The 16,316-nt window shown below is 41.1% G+C and overlaps 2 protein-coding genes across 7 annotated transcripts; one reads left to right on the top strand and one right to left on the bottom strand.

Moving 5' to 3' along the window:
- Positions 1 to 286: 286 nt before the first annotated feature.
- On the bottom strand, positions 287 to 11,874 carry LOC107265364 (nuclear receptor subfamily 2 group E member 1). Of its 3 annotated transcripts, XM_015734770.2 has the most exons (10): positions 11,738 to 11,874; positions 10,234 to 10,314; positions 9,963 to 10,124; positions 3,766 to 3,940; positions 3,462 to 3,672; positions 3,082 to 3,207; positions 2,758 to 3,000; positions 2,565 to 2,646; positions 2,222 to 2,456; positions 287 to 1,835 (listed from the first exon to the last, which is right to left on the bottom strand). In XM_015734770.2, exons 1-10 carry the CDS (start codon positions 11,745 to 11,747, stop codon positions 1,724 to 1,726), a joined length of 1,437 nt encoding a protein of 478 aa, XP_015590256.2. In that variant the 5' UTR covers positions 11,748 to 11,874; the 3' UTR covers positions 287 to 1,723. The 3 variants fall into 3 exon arrangements, with proteins under 3 accessions (XP_015590256.2, XP_024938416.1, XP_015590255.2); XM_015734769.2 differs by having other exon boundaries at positions 1,729 to 2,456; XM_025082648.1 differs by lacking the exons at positions 9,963 to 10,124; positions 10,234 to 10,314; positions 11,738 to 11,874 and adding an exon at positions 4,411 to 4,986 and having other exon boundaries at positions 1,728 to 2,456.
- On the top strand, positions 11,786 to 16,297 carry LOC107265363 (tektin-4). 4 transcript variants are annotated; one of them, XM_025082641.1, is made up of 8 exons: positions 11,786 to 11,922; positions 14,133 to 14,291; positions 14,368 to 14,657; positions 14,727 to 15,036; positions 15,098 to 15,312; positions 15,396 to 15,618; positions 15,682 to 15,836; positions 15,922 to 16,297. In XM_025082641.1, exons 1-8 carry the CDS (start codon positions 11,908 to 11,910, stop codon positions 16,139 to 16,141), a joined length of 1,587 nt encoding a protein of 528 aa, XP_024938409.1. In that variant the 5' UTR covers positions 11,786 to 11,907; the 3' UTR covers positions 16,142 to 16,297. The 4 variants fall into 4 exon arrangements, with proteins under 4 accessions (XP_024938409.1, XP_024938410.1, XP_024938411.1 ...); XM_025082642.1 differs by having other exon boundaries at positions 11,789 to 11,922; positions 14,178 to 14,291; XM_025082643.1 differs by lacking the exon at positions 11,786 to 11,922 and adding an exon at positions 13,127 to 14,067 and having other exon boundaries at positions 15,922 to 16,296.
- The last annotated feature ends 19 nt before the right edge of the window (positions 16,298 to 16,316 follow it).

Below are 16,316 nucleotides of genomic sequence, written 5' to 3'. Positions count from 1 at the left end.
AAATATTCGCTGTGAGCTGTGTTATACTAGTGTTAATCGTCGTATTAATGTTACTGTACAATAATGATGTAGTTTCAGGGAACCAGAGCTCATGGAATTTACGATTTATACTCAAATTCCGTGTCCGCGTACCAGTAAATTCACAATCATTAATTAATAATTCGCTGATTTAACCGCGCTCTGGCGTTTTATACCATAAGCTCTTTCAAACTTTACTTCGAAATAAACAACTTTAAATAATCGAGCATTCTAACTGAGATGCAGGTAAAGAGTTAAGGTATTGTGATAAGGCAAATATAACATATGTATATTACATGAATACGTAGTACATTTATACATTAAGTTGATTCGATTTACAGCAGAGACATTTACAGCTACTTTACATTACGTACGTACATTGACTACGTAAATAACGTAAAAAATCGGATTAATCCAATTGAAACTGATAGCTCATTAGCAGACAGTCTTTTATTCACAGTTAGTGTATTGTTTCTCATGATAATAACTAATAATACCATTAAATATACGTACCACCTATATAAAATAGATAACGAAAATTGTAAAATGCTTTAATAATATATATCTTACAATATATATTATATATTGAATAACTAAATTTCTTTGGAAGAAATATTAGTCGATTAGGAACGAACTTTTAAGATCTTAAACATATATGGTATGATATAGCCGAGCGAGTAATTTTCTACATAATTAAAAACGATAAACGTTCTTTGAATTTCATTGTAATTAAGAGCAAGTTAAATTCCAGTAGAAATAACATTGATAGGCCCACTGTGTCGATTAGCTGAAATTAGGTCATAGCAGAAATTACTCCTCAGTTAGGTAAATGTACAATTTTTTTTTTTACGCTAAACCAATAAGGGACAAATAATAATTATCTCCTGTGTAAAATATAGGGTTTACGCAAAAATATCACAGATTGCGGAATACAGGTGCAACATATATATGAATCCATTAATTGATTGATTCTCTACAGATCATTTCGGTACTACTGACAATAACGATCACACAATGAGATCTAGAACCGATCAAAGAGAGAATTATTAAATTATTTTCTATGAATGCAAATTGCGGAATGAGCAATCAGCATGAATTACAGAGAAAGAATTTTTATTCTACAGTGTATATTTCTAAGGAGTTGAACGCTGTTCTCTTAGTCGTCATTTTTCATAACTGTATGGAATAAATTAACCTCTAGAAGACGGGAAGCCGATTGTTTGCCTTTACATCGGTCTCATATGTTTCCTACAGTATCACTCTAGCATATGTATTGAAACTCCAGCGAGAAACTGTAGAAGTTAAAGAATCTGCACGTCCTCTAAGGGTTAAAAATAACACGACGTAATGGGATATATGAAACATTTCATTATACGATACGCGTACATGTATGACGTCTAATAGATGCATCTACGCTAAATAAAAATTATCGTGTAGATCAATGGCGATAATGACGTAGACTCTCCGAATGAGAATGAGATATGTATTATTCAAATATGGACTCCTATTTGGAAAACAAAATGAGTTATGCGCTTTTTTTTTTTAATGAACGACCATCAAGAATAATCGTTATCATCTTTAATATTACTAAGTATTTTCTTTTGAATATTTTGCATTTCATTTCGTCGGCTGATTTTCGGCAAGACGCTTTGAATATTATGTAGGAAAATCGAATAGACTATCTCTATAACACAGGTCGCACTTGTTAATGCTGAGGAATCCAGATTGCCGATTGAATCTCGCCATTCTTGGGCTCAGTTTTTTTTTCCGAAGCCGCATTACTTCTCAATTCTTTATTCTCGTTTGTCTCTTGGTGTCTGCAATTGTTGTTTAAAGGTGAGTTAGTTAATCTTCTGTTATACGGCCAAGAGTTTAGCGCGACATAATCAATGTACAGGGCTCTCGTAAATTTATGTACGCTACTGACATAAGCCTGGATTTGACGCGACAAAAGATTCGACGTTGAAAAATCATTGAATATATTACATAAAATTCTTTATATTCGGAAAAATGAATGTTATCATTCCGACGCTAATAAATTGATTGGAAACGTCGATACAGCGTAGGGTCTCGCATCTAGATACCGCAATTGGAAATAAATCCGTAGGTGTCCACTGGCTGTGGGCAATTTGGATGTTCATTTTTGTCATCTCGTGCATTATATTGACATACCGTTTGTGTATTATAGATATTATTAGCATACCCTTCCATATACATGTCACGCAAGAGGCGCGCTATCGGTATCTCTCCTATGGTTTCTCGGAAGAATAGAAATTCAACGGTCGACGGTTTGACTGTCCGTAAACTCCACAGCAGCATCAGAAGTCTCCCGCATCTGTGAGGATCTTGATAACGAGATCGTATATAATCGCTGAGGATGCACTGAGCCTGATCCTGAAGCTTATCCACAGTCTCGACTTCGTTCAAGTCTCGCGTATCTGACAATGTAAAAAAAACAAAGATATCGATATTAAAAAGTATTGCGACGGAATGAGAATTGGAGTATTTTTGCAATGTTTTTTTTTTCTTTTAAATTTGCAATTTACCTGATGCAAAAAGAGCCACAGCTTTGAGACACCCGCATTCGTTGGTGTCAAGACCGATTTGCCGAAATTTACGCATTATGTGCTGCAATTAAGAAATATTACAAGCGATAGACAATAAGTATCTATAAAAAGTTCTAAATATATAATTCCTTTAAAAAATGATTCTTCGATCGATCAATTATAATGCTTTTACCAGAATTTTTGTGAGGTCACCGTGTGACTCGTCGTTGTCGTACGGTAATTTTCCACGGACATGTTTACTCTCGAGGATGCCTGAAATGTCCCAGGATACGGACCACTGTGCCAGATGAAGAAGAAAGAGAGGAGTCCAGGCCCTTTCTAACAAGAGTAACTGATCTGGTTCGGCTAGTGTTCTAAAAGGAGCCAACCATCGAACCCACCGTACGGCCATAAAGAGTAATCGTGCGGTTGTCTCCTAGAATCGATTTTGACGATAAAAAAAACATCTCGCGAGACTGCGAAGTAAATAAAATAAGTTCAGTCGAATTTATTTTACCTGTAAAATTTCCCAAGTAGGACTGAGACTTTGTAAACTCGCCGTAGGACTGTGACTGGTTTCGGTTTCCGTTTGATCCAGAGAAACTTCGGACTCCGATCGTAATCTTGCGCTCCACATAATTTCCTGGATTGGCATTATTTTGAATGTTTTTAATTGCATTTCGAGATTTATTATTCGCTTCGGGAAACAAAATTTATATCACTAAGCTGTGATCGTCCTAATTAAATTCATATCAAATTGTATTTCAGTACACAATTTGAAACACAACAGTCTTAAGCCAGAACGGGCTTTAACCTCCATAATTCATGAAGGTGTCGTTAAGTTCTCAGAATATCCTGGTAAGAGGAAGGATGACAATTTAGGGGAGAATTACTTACCTGATACTTCTCGGGAGTCATGAGTATCTGTAGAAGAGGAGGCTGCGGTCTTAGGGTGACAGCTGCTGAGTGATTCAGGGCTGTTGTCTGTGGTGATGGTGGTGGTGGAGGTGGTGGAGGTACCAAGGAAGCTGATGAAGGAGTGGTTTCGAATGGCTTCTGCATAAGAGCGACTGGCCGTGAGTATGGCCTTCGTTCGCACCTGAGTCGCCTACAATACGTTTGAAAGAACGTTTGAATAATTGCCGCCCTTTTTTACCACGCCAACGGCATAACTATGTACTATAAAAGATACAATGCAAACCTTTGATGAGCAAGAATATGTGCTCTAAACTCGACTCTGGATGTATCGTGATGTCCTGGTGTACCGGGATGGGGTGATAATCGCGTGACTCCATTGGGCGACTGTTGCTGGTGACGTTTGTCCGTTAAAACCGAAAGGGGCTTCGGCTTTCTGGGACCACGCTCGTGTTGTACTGCTAAACATTAATTATACCAGAGCCTCACTTATCTATCAGTAAATTAATAATATTTAATTCAAGTGCAAACATTCTTAATAAGAATTATAAATTATTTAAATTTCCAACAGACATCGCGACGGGATGCGTGATAAAATCCCTGAAAATCTAACCTCCAAGAGTAGACAACATTCAATCTCTGAAATTGTCAAAGTGACAAAGTTTCCGGACAGTCAGAACGAGATCAACAAGGACGAGGTCGAAAAGGAACGATGGGAATATGTTAGAGAATGGCAGCCTGTTCCAGATGGAATATAGCAGCATGTGGGCTGTGTCGAGGTGTACAAAACAGGGACGGAAACAAGCAAGAAGGAAGGAAGGAAGAAAGCGAGGAAGGTACATGAGTAGGAAGAGGTTAGGTTTGCCAAAGAGGAGGGTGGAGTAAGTAGATGTGGTGGCTGGGCTTCAGAATGTGGGGTTCGGGCTCCAACCTAGCTCCGGCAGTGCTACCGCTGCTGCTGGGTGGCACATCATCATTAATGAGGCTGAGCGGATACCAGCCGGAGATTCCCACGTTCGCACTGGCGTCGCAATATCCATTTCATCCTGGACTCGAAACGCGTGGCCACAGTGGCGCAACCTACCACCCTAGATTGAATTAAAACTTTTTCCTTAGAGTTTAGATACGCTCTGATATCTCGAATGACTTTGCTACTTTGTATTCTGTCGAACTGAGTATAAGCTCTTAATGTCTGAATACAAAGACTAGAATTATATTTGACATAGATTGCGGCAAAAGATTACTTCATAATTTATTCTTTTATCCACATCAAACAGTGTATGGAGACATTTTTTTTCTACACTGTCGATACGTATCGCCGTTATTTATTGTTTCTTTTACCGAAGCGTTGAACGTACGTTGCTTCTGAAAATATTGGATATACTGGGTGTATAAATAATACTGTAAATCGTGTGGTGAACATGCCAAAACTAGCCTTGGGCATGTATCTTTAATCGATCGTATCAGTACTCTGTTTCTGAGTAATTACAAATGTGTTCTTGTTTTGTTAAAGGTATCTGATTGAAATTTTTCTTCCCCGGAGCATCGGAAAAATAAAGGTAAAGAGAGGAAAAAAATTAAATGAAAACAGCCTCGATATCTCAAACCAGGTTTCCACATTATATTCGAATATAAATAATCTAATAACATATAAATAACTTTAAACATAGATAACACGAGTCCTAATCGCACCAATGGTCAAAGACAAGTCCCAAAGCCTGTGAATCTGCAAACCTTCCAACCGTGGACTGGATTAGCTTTAGGATGAAAGCCCAGAGCAAATGGTACATTTACTCCAGTGTAACAAGAACAAACGTCTGTAGCACAGCATCTTTAGTCCGGTCCAGTGCACTATCAAAGGACAAATTACGTATCCTTGATCCTTCTCGAAGATCCGCCTTAACGTCTCCACGACTAACGAAATCCTCGATAAAAGAATATCCAAGGTCTACATTGACTCTTATTTAATTGATGTTTCCATCGAAGAAGCTCTGTCTATTGAATTAGGAAGTGAAAAAAGGTCCTTTCGTCCCGGTCGGATATTCAGCTACACGTTGCATCGCTCCATATCGAGTGGAGCCAAGGATTAGGACCGCATGCGCTGGAATAGGCCGCGCCCTACGCCCTTCCTCAATACGCAGCTCTATCGTAATACGTATGTGGCACGTGCGAGCCACAATGCGAGTTCCCACAGATGAGAGTTGGCCACGCGATATCTCCGTCCTGCTCTGCTCTGCCCTCTGACCCCTGTTGGTTAGGCCGTAGGCGCCGTTGAGCACGAGAGCTCACACTATCACACTCTCTATCCTACTAAACGGTAAACCGATCTGTGAACATTTCAGCAGTCAGCGATCTCGAAGGCTAATCCTTGGGTGAGTGGGGTCGCAACATCGCCCTCGTACCTTCACAACTTCCACCGCTTCCGTCGCCCGTTTCCACAGACGGCCTGTAGGTTTACAGAAGCCCGTGTATCGTTCCTATATCAACACACTTGATACCGGACCATGTAGACTCCCTTCTAGCTATTCATACGGAACTTCCATGTATGCACGGATACCGACGAATTTACTGATGGTGCGTATGCAATATTCAGGGATTGGATTTGCAGATTCATACATAGCGAATACCCTGTACATATTTGTATTCCATTTGTATGCCTTTGACACCCTCAATTTGATGCGTTGTCTGGTGAGAATTACTTGACAGACAATTGTGCTGGCAATATCGATAGGAAACGCCGCGGACGATTTTCTTTCCTCGTCGCGTTAGAAGACGGGGAGGGAAACTTAAAAAAATAAAGAATTCGCAAGGTGACCTGACAATTTTGTCCCCACAGCCAAGACGAGACCGATCCCCGCGATGACAGGTGACGATCAAAGCCCAGCTTAGTGCAACGACCCGTTCTGTCCACACATCACCTCGCATCAGAGCACATCGCATCACATCGTTTCGCACCCTCGCCATCGGGGTGGCTTCGTTCACCGTTTACGGGGATGGATTGATGCTGCCCGCCACGTGTAGGGCACGCCTCGCTTCGTTGCGTTACCAGCCGTCTTCTCCCACGAGAAGGGCCCGCTCGCCCTTGTATCCAGAATTTTCTGACACGTCAACCTTCTGTACTCTGGACCAACTCCTAGGCGCTTACCACTAGGTATAGGTATTGCTTTTTGACCATTCTAACCTCACTTCATCTCATCAAATAGTTCTTTTTTTGGGTCAAGCCTGTGATCCAGTTGCTTCGACCACCTGTTCTTGATGATTTTTTAATTTAATTTATCTCGGGATGCTCCAAGGATGCAGTGACCTGGACTACCTTTTAGGCTATTTGTCATTTACGGGGGTGGATTGATGCTGTAGCCGGCGTGTAGGGCACGCCTTGCTTCAATGCGTTTCCAGCCGTCCACTCCCACGCAAACCCCTGCGCCTAGGAGCATCTCCGTAGCTTTCATACACGGTGCACTCCAGCTCAAAGCTGGAAGCTTAAAACTTCAAAGCTCAAAGTCTTATGCGTGTCGTTTGAAATCGTATAATGTATACATCGGATATCTCTTTTCATTTCACCAGTGAGCTTATTTGGTTGTTATTCTTTGAACATGGAGATTTACTTAATCTTTGTATCAGGCTCGGAATCTTTTTCGTAAATTTTTGTATTTATACTCAGAAAGATGATACAGTGACAAAATGCCTTTTACAAATAATATAAAAACATCACTGAGTCTTGATTGGCTTTATTTTCAGTGAAATTCTGTGCCGGCTAACAATCTGACTCACGGTAAACAGTGAGACAATCTTTAGAACTGCGAAAGGGTGCCGTCGGTCTAGAGAGGAAAGAGATTTAAACTTCCAGTTGGAAAGTTGGCAATCGATTGGACGTCAAAGTTTGGAAAATTTATAACGAGAAGTTCCCAGTAGGATTTACAGCTGTGTACATTGGAGATGATATTGACTGTAGTAAGGACGAAAAGGAGTAGTTCCTACGCGATGAAGGTTCGCCGGAATTAAAGATTGGCCAATGACAGCACGTTCTCGTCCGATTTCATGAAAGCGTCGCGACGCTGAAAGAGAGTGGTGTCAGTAATCGAGGCGTCGGCCATCACGATTGAATTCTTTCTCTGCTTACACTACTATTTCCGTATCCCTGAGCAAAGACTACGTCGAGTTGAGATTAAAGCCTGAAAACCCTTCGGGCTACGAAAGGGTGAAACCGTGGATTAAGTTGGCAAACAATGCGTTGGATTGAGTCACGTAGGAAAAGTTGATCGATGGAATTTCGATAGATGTAATTTTATATTGAGAATATTCGTGGTAAATCTTTCCTATATCTGTCACATTCAAGCTGGAAAATAATGTACGAGGTATATCATGTCAGTGTAAATTAAATCAATGAAACGAATTGATGGATATCATCCCCGCATAAATTCTCCCACATATCATCCTGGGAGATACAATTTTTCGGTGCTTTTTAAAAGCTCAGACCTGGGGACTCCGCGGCGCTTGTACACGTATAAGGAGCGACTGGGCTGAGGTATCCCTAATGCTGATAATACCTAGGAATCGGTGTGAGAAATCGGCGGTGGCATAATGGGATGGAATAGGTTCAAGGGTGAGGTTTTACTGGTTTTATTGGTTGAAGGTATCACCAGGAGGGTTGACAAGGATAACACCGCGACGCGCCATGGATACATTAGTGGGATGATAGGGTGTACACATTTCAGAGGGATTTCGTATTTAATTATAACAATTTAATCTAAGAGATCGATTCCTCGTCCGTATAATTTACTTGTAAATCTTTTAATGGTATTTTATATTCTTCGCATGGCTACGAATGAGATTACATCCGATTGCGTGACGAGACTGGTTAACCAGGAATGAGAGTTTTAATTAACTAGCTATAATACATAAGAGATCATACCAGTATGAATATCCAAGTGGTAAATCATTTGTTAATCTTTTAGTCTCGTTTAAAACCATATTTCACGAAATACCCATGTTACTAGTAGGATGAGTCGGTGGGCTGAAAGAGGCAGCTCGATTCCCAGAGCAGGACTATAGGCATGGAGAGAGGGACGAAACGCTGCCTCGTCGAGGGGTTGAGGAATGAGAGGTCGGAGGTTAGGGCTTGTCAGCAGAGGACGATTGCACGCCGCGGGCGTTTGGCAAAGCAGCGCCAGCCAGAATAGTGGCTACGAGCTACCTAGGTACTTTGTAACGGTTAGACACCTAGGTGTACGGGTGAATTCACAATTAAAAATCTGTCAAATTAACCTCCAAAAACTAAATAATATAATTAATTAATATCGCATCCAAACAGTTAACAGCTTCGAGAATAAATACTTGACGTCTTCCAAAGAAAATTATTATGGCTGTTTCAGGCCGATTCATCAAACTCCATAAGCAGGTAATAGAACAATCGCGTGGATGAGCACAGTAGCCATTGACGTACGAAAACTTTTCCTATTCTTTATTTCATAGCATACCAGCCGTACATACAAGTAGTGCCCTCTCTCGCCTTCTCGGTGTTACAACAGACGAGACGGCCTCACCTCTATTCGCGCCATTCTGTCAGTACCTATTCTCGGCACGTTTTCGTAATTCACGGTGTGGAGGAGCCTTAACGTTAGGAAGCTCTGCCACTAATTGAATCTCCTCTCTTACTCGTCTGGAGCCCCCGCGGCCGCTGGGAACCGAAGCACCCGTCCTGCATTAAACACCCCGGACACCCTGGCACCCTCATCCTCATCCTCGACAAGCGGTCGCGTTCTGTCTCCGTACTCTATCTCTGTCTCTCTCACTTTAGCTACTCTTGGAACAGGAGACTCCTACATCAGGTACTCCTCCTACTATTCACTCATATAACTCGCATGTAACTGCCTACAGCTGTATACCTATATGTCTGCTTGAGTTAAACACTGTTCTGGATGGATTTACTCGGACAGCAGCAGGAAGGAAGGTCCCACTGACTGGATGATTCTTGGTGGATAGACGATGTTTTGGGGAAAATGAGAAAGTTGCATGACTGTGCAGATCAAGAGTGATGGCTTCATCTCTGCGTGACGCAACGAGAAATTACCTTCTGCCTTTGGGTGAAGATCATTAGCCAGGAATAGAGGGCGAAAGAGTAATTTGGGGTATTTTTCTTAAGGTCTTAAGTCAAACGAATTTTCTTTGATTTTGGTCATTTGCATTGTATAATTTTTATTTATATATATATATATATTTCTTTTTAGAATTCTCGAAAGTCATGACGTTACGGTTCGATTATGGTGTCCAAAGGGTGAAATCTTAATCCTAAGAAATCGTAAGCCATGCGTGATAAGAAAAATCGATAAGCTTGAGAATATTACAGTTTTGTTTTCAAAAGTTGGAAAATTGATCCATGCTACTTTTTTCGAGTCAGTAAAGGTGACTGATAGCGGAAAAGGTTCTGTGCCCTATTTTTAATATTAAAAAATTAAATTGTCAGGTATTAAGCGCAACACTTACCGTCCCGGTTCATGCTGGCTTTAAAACACTTGGTTAGGCGACAAGCACGACACTGATTCCTGTGTGTCTTGTCAATGGGGCAGCGCCCCTTCATCGCACCTTGGGCCTTACAGGTGTATTCTCGATTGCTGTGTATGCTCCTCTTGAAGAATCCTGAACACCCTAAAATTAAAAAAAAACAACCCTTATTTAATTACACAGATAAAAAAGATCAAGAAATAGTATGAGAGCCTAATTAAGTAATAAAAAAAAAAATTAAAAATGAAATTACCGTCGCAACTGTAAATCCCGTAGTGTTTTCCAGAGCTACGGTCCCCGCATACATTGCACGGGATATCAAGTAGTCTGTCACCTGAAAAGAGAATTTACACGCTAAAGAAAAGAAAGATCATCATCTGCAGCAATTACAAAGGCGACGAAATTTTAAACAGTACCAAGGACTGATATACAGATTATGATGCAGGTAGGTTTATTCTTTCTTTCAGAAAGGATTATCAAAGTTTTTTCATTTACAGAGAACAAAGATGGTCCAGCCAATTGGGAAAGGAAGAAAAAGTCTTACTGGATAAAAAGACGATATAAAGGAAACCAGTCTTGTCAGGAGGGGAGGAAAGGTTCGAGTTGCCGTTAATCTGTTCTCTCCCTTTCGCGGCTACCCTAATCGTCCTAATGATCCGCGGCAAGAAAAACACGGCTGTGCCTAAGCCAACCAGAGCTTTCAGCCCCTTCGCAGAGCGGAGACAACCACCCACGACTCGAGCTGCTGTAACCCGACCAATCCTCTCACCCTGACGACCCACCCAACCTGCAGAACTTATACACACACATTACGCGAGTCCTTGTTTCAACACCCTCAAGGATTATCTTTCATCTTACCTTACATTACCTGCACCCTTATTCGAGTGCCTCTTCGTTCTACGTCTCATTATATGTAATTCAATGGTGAGACCGCGGGTAACGCTTAAAATGTTTTAATAAGGGTGATATTCATTAATTTTGTGGGCTTACCATGACTGGTGCTAAATTTACAACCAGGATTTTGATAATTCCGACTATAACTGTGGAGTGGTTGAGAAGATTATGTTTATGAGAATTTTGGAATTGGTCAATTGGTATTTGTAATTTGAAAGATATATGAAGTATTGAGGATAATTGAAAAGGCCATGTTGTTGTTTTGTAGCTTTGTGTAATACCTGGATTTTAATATTTTATTAAATATGTTCTTATACACTACTATCAAAAAATTGAAAAAATTACAAATTTTATTTTTTCTCAAAATCTCGTATTAGTCAAGATGTATACTATGAAAGTTTGAATCAGAATTGATGGTTAGTGACAAGTGAAAATTGAAAACTAACGTTGAATTCAATAAAACTGAAATTTACCAAAAACTATACAAATATCAGTAAACACAAATAAGTACACAATGCAACTGTCAGTAAATTTACTGGTCTGAGAATATTTTCTAAAATTTGAAATTATTTTGCAAAATGTGCCGTCGTCTGAACAAAATTCCCAATTAACTGTTAATCATAAAATTTTCTTTAAAAACTTCATACACCAATCATTAAACACCTCAAAGTCATTCGATATCGAATGAAAAAATTCACCGGAATGTCACAAACAAAACGAAAGGCCAAACCAAAGGCAATTACACGTAATCAAAAAGTCGAACGTCCGAAGCACCGTGTTTCACATCTCTTAAATCTAACATGTAACAATGAGCTAAGAAAGGAAAGTGATAAGTGAAAAAGTAATGGAAAAAATCAACTGACCTGTGCCCATCCTCTGCAGGATCAAAAGTCGAGCATCCCCAGACGGAGAGTGTTGCTTCCCGGATGCGGAGTCAAGCAGAGTCCCGGGTGATTCTCTGTAGCTCCGCGGTGGCTAGGTGGCTCCGGGTCTTGACGGGTGGTATCGTCGCTAGGTGTCGGTTTGGCTGACGATGAGGGTATCTCTGGTGCGTATATATATGTCTCTCTTTCACTCACTCACTAACCGAAGGGATGGTTGACGCTGATGGTCAGGGGGATGGCGGTGGATAGGGGTTAGTTGGCTGGGGTAGGTAGGCTGTATATGGAATGGGGTTTTCGAAGTAGCCAGGACTGGTTGAGAGTGCGCTACCACATAGAAGCTGGGGTACGATCTCGCTCGTGTAACCCCGAGGTAACACCTTGGCGTTGGCGCATTGCCTCGGCGGTAGTGGGACCTGGGGATGGCTGGTGCGAGAGGGCGGTTTGGGACTTGCTGGCTGAGTGGCTCCCGCTCGTCAGTAGAAACCAGCACGCAGGGGTTGCTAGTTAGCCACGGGGGCGGCTCCAAGGCCATGTTGTCAGCTGACTCGAGCTTCGCCACCACTATGTCATTGGTCGACTCCACCCACGTACCCCGTACTGCTTGCGGTACGTTTTCTCCAGGGTGAATAGGCGTGGTCTGTACGCCCATCAACCCCTGCTAACTTGGTGAAAAGAGATCCTCTCTATTCCGGCCAACCGCTGATCATTGCCCGTCCTGTCTACGCGTATATTCTGCTATTCGTCGAAATTCAACTCAACCGGAAGTGTACTCACTTCTCCTCTTGCTCCATCTCGTTTGACAGTTCCTGTGTCTCTCTGATCTTGTCTCTCTTTAGCCACATACCTATGCAGCTACTTTGCATTCTTCGCTCCAAGGGGTGCTAAGCGATTTTCAAGACCAAGTCCTTTGCTAATGGCTCCTCCGGATTTCACGTGGTTTAGGTTTTGATTTTCCCCTTTAAATAAATCAGTCATTAACTATATAAGGCTTTTTACAAGTATGGAGGAATTTCGTTCTCACCTATCAGAGGAAGCTGCTTCAACCCCTTGCTGCTGTTTGCGTCTTTTAACATTTATTTTATACCGCCACCGAGATACCCCATACCCTGTGTTGTGAATCGATTTTCTCGGCAGTAAGCTGAGATGAAATTTATTTTATACCTTCACCCTGCAGCCAGTATCGTTTTCACGAGGCTTTAACGCTTTTTGTAAAAGCTCCTGTACATCGTAACATTAATTTTGACATTTTCAAAGACTCAGAAGCCAATGACTTTCATCACCATTGCCCTAATCAAACTAATATGACTTAATTCATTAACCTTAGAATCCATAATGTTATGTCTCTATGTTTAAATAGGTAATATAAATTTGGAAAAAAAATGTGAAAATCCTACACAGTTTATCCAAGTCCTACCCCATGAGTAGAACCCTTGCTGAAATACGCCCCTGAGTTAAGCTCAGCACGCATCATAAAACTGCGTTTACACGAGCTAATGGTTCGCTACGCTCAGTAACACGGTAGACGGAATCCTCTTTCTCCCTATCATCTCGACGACCCTCCTCGCGACTGACGAAGGGTTTTCAAGGGCTCAAAAACTCTAAATGGCATCCCCGTCCTCCCGGCAATATCCTCACGAGCATCCAGCCGACATCAGACTTATGGCGAATGCAGTATAAAAAAGAAGAAAAAAAATAGTCCATGCCATTTGGCACATGGATTCAAGGAGGACCACTTCAATATGAAAGTGACGATTCCCATCTCGTAATCTGCAAAGTCTCGGATAAATCCAAGTCCAGTACGACGAATTTACTCTGGCTGCTGAATGATCGTGGTGTCCCTGTGTATTTTACTGATCCTCGTCGTTCGCCTGAACAAACTTCGAGAGGCCACCTGACCATCCGTCGGGCACGTCGGCGAGTTCGGTCACGTCTATTTCTCCACGTCGATCCGACGGTTCGCTTGTGACCAGCCACCGTATGAATTCACACTGACCTCAACTAGCCATTCCACCTAGTTGATGTTAGGGTCAATTAGCTATAGGCAAACAGGAGAAACGGATGTAAACTGCTTTGGAGTTGTGTAAACGAAATCCTGGAAATTAGGACATGTGGTGAAGTTGGAATAACTAGAGGATTAAATGATTATTATAGTGAACTTGAGTAAAGACAATTGAATATTACTTTTTTTTTATGGAGGATACTTCAGGGGACTGATCCTCGTGTCTGATGTTAGAAAATTAAGGGCGAAAGTGGATAGAACTTCCTACTGGAAGGTTGGGATCAATAAACACCTTGTTTGATTTCACTAGGTAACCATCCCTTCTCCTAGGGTATAGTGCATTCTAAAGCTAGAGTGACGTCTGGTTCATTTAAGGTTGCAGTTACTGGTGTCACTGTTCAGATTGTTAATATGCTGCAGAGAACATTTTTGGATGAAAGATCCAGGATGACGGTTCCTGGAAGAGCTGTATATAGTCCCTGTATTCCCAGTGGGATGGAGGAAATTCCAAAGAGTCCCATCACAGAATCTGCAGTGAGTGTTAAAAATAATTAATTTCTGTAAAATAAATATTTTTATAAGTATACAAATTTCATACTTTTAAAATCAGGAGGCAAAACCCTGCCCTGCATTGGATGCTGTTAAAAGAATCAGTGAGTCCGATGAGCAACCACCATATTTCCCGCAACCGGGCGATGATCTACCAACGAAAGCTGAGGGTCCAATGGGCCCAATTGGTCCCTGGGCAACTGGTAGAATGAGTTTTAGACCCACAGCTGGTATTACAGGCATTCGGCCGGTTGTAGATCGGTATTCGGTTACACGATTTAGTCCTGCAGAATGGCGAGCACATAACAAGACATTTTTTGATCAATCGAATGAAAAGATTCATGAAGCACGGTAGGATTTCAAAAAATATATATGTGAATAATAATGCACTGTTACCTCCCCTTATAATTGTCCTTTTAGGCAATCCACAGTCAATGCCAAAGAATGTATGGAGCGGGTTCACAAGGAGACAGACAAAAATCAGTTGGAAAATCGTGATCGTCTCAGTACAAGATCAGGTGTGGTTTATCAGTGGAAAACAGAATTAGAACGTGGAATTCATGAGATGAGGGAAGAAATTGAACTTTTAGAAAAAGAACGTCGTAGATTAAAACAATCCTTAGTAGTATTAACAATTCCGGAATCGATAGCTGGTGAATTTCTGCAACTTCGTTCAACGAGGCTCGAACCTGACTTGGTGCGCGATCAAGTCGAGGAGGAACTGATCAAGGTAGCTTATTTAATGTCAATGTAGATACTGATTTATGTAATGATTTGCTAAATAATTACAGGAGGTAGCTCTGTGTTCCGAAATAAGAATTCTCTTAATTAGAACACGAGAGCAAATAGAGGAGCAGGCAGTGGAATTAAAAGCGGCAAAGAATCGAATGGAATTTGATTGGACGGACAAGAAGGATGCCTATGAAGTAGATACAGCCTGTATAGGCCTGACAAATGATTCTCCATTAATTCTTTGGAAACCCGGAGCTACGAGAGTCCCATCCGAGTGAGTCATCTCAATTTCTCACCTATGGAACTGCAGGGACATACAGATTCTATATTATTTTATATTGATTTCCTGATACAAAGGCAGTCTACTGCATCTGGCTACGAACAGTTTACACGGGAAGCTCTGGCCGCAGGACAAACGGCTAGGCAGACGTCAGTCAATTTGAGGTCGACACTGGACTCCATTTTATCGAATTCTATACGTGATCTTCGTGAACAAGCTAATCGAGTGGATATTGCCCTGGCAGAAAAAATCAGTTTGACAGAACAAGTCTGTCAACATCTAGAGAAGGAACTGCTTAAGGTCTGTTTTTAAATTGTATAGTTTTCCTGCTCAGGTGGGATGATAATAAAATTTTTTTTTTAGTGCCTTCACGAGTTGGCAAGTATTGAGGATCTTATTGAGAATCTTCGGGCATCAACTCAGAAACTAGATTATGGGATGAAAGTCGCTCAGACGAGATTAGATTACAGACTCCTTAGACGGAATGTAGAGAGCTGCAGGGACGAGCCGCAATACGGGTTAGCTCTCAAATAATTAATGCTTTTAAATTGAAAGCTATTATTATGGGTAGATGTTTTGGAAAGTATATGGTATTTTTTACAGACTTATAGAGGAAGTCAAGACTCTAGGGGATAACGTATCTGCTATGCAGGCACAGTTGAGAAGAGCGGAAGACGCTCAGGCAGGATTGGTCAAAGCCAGGAGCGACTTGGAAAGAGAAATAGTGGTGAAGAGGAAGAGTCTCTACATAGACAGAGAGCGGGGACAATGGCTACGTTCATTTTATCCATCCGCTGCAGCTCTATCCGGATATCAAAATTGAATTATTTATTTATTACTGTTTACACTAATTTTTGTATTCGTGTTATAATTTTTATTTTTTTATTGTAACTTTTTTTTTGTATGACCTTTTGCCTTTGTTAGTCCTTTATATTATACTCGATTTTGTAGCATATTGTTTTCTAATAAATATTCCTCGATAATCTGAAACCTGTAGA

The sequence above is a fragment of the Cephus cinctus genome, unplaced genomic scaffold, assembly GCF_000341935.2.
Source record: "Cephus cinctus unplaced genomic scaffold, Ccin1 Ccin1_scaffold0215, whole genome shotgun sequence".
NCBI classification, from domain to species: Eukaryota; Metazoa; Arthropoda; class Insecta; order Hymenoptera; family Cephidae; genus Cephus; species Cephus cinctus.
The sequence above is the reverse complement of the archived record's forward strand: the minus strand, read 5'-3'. Positions and strand labels throughout refer to the sequence as shown.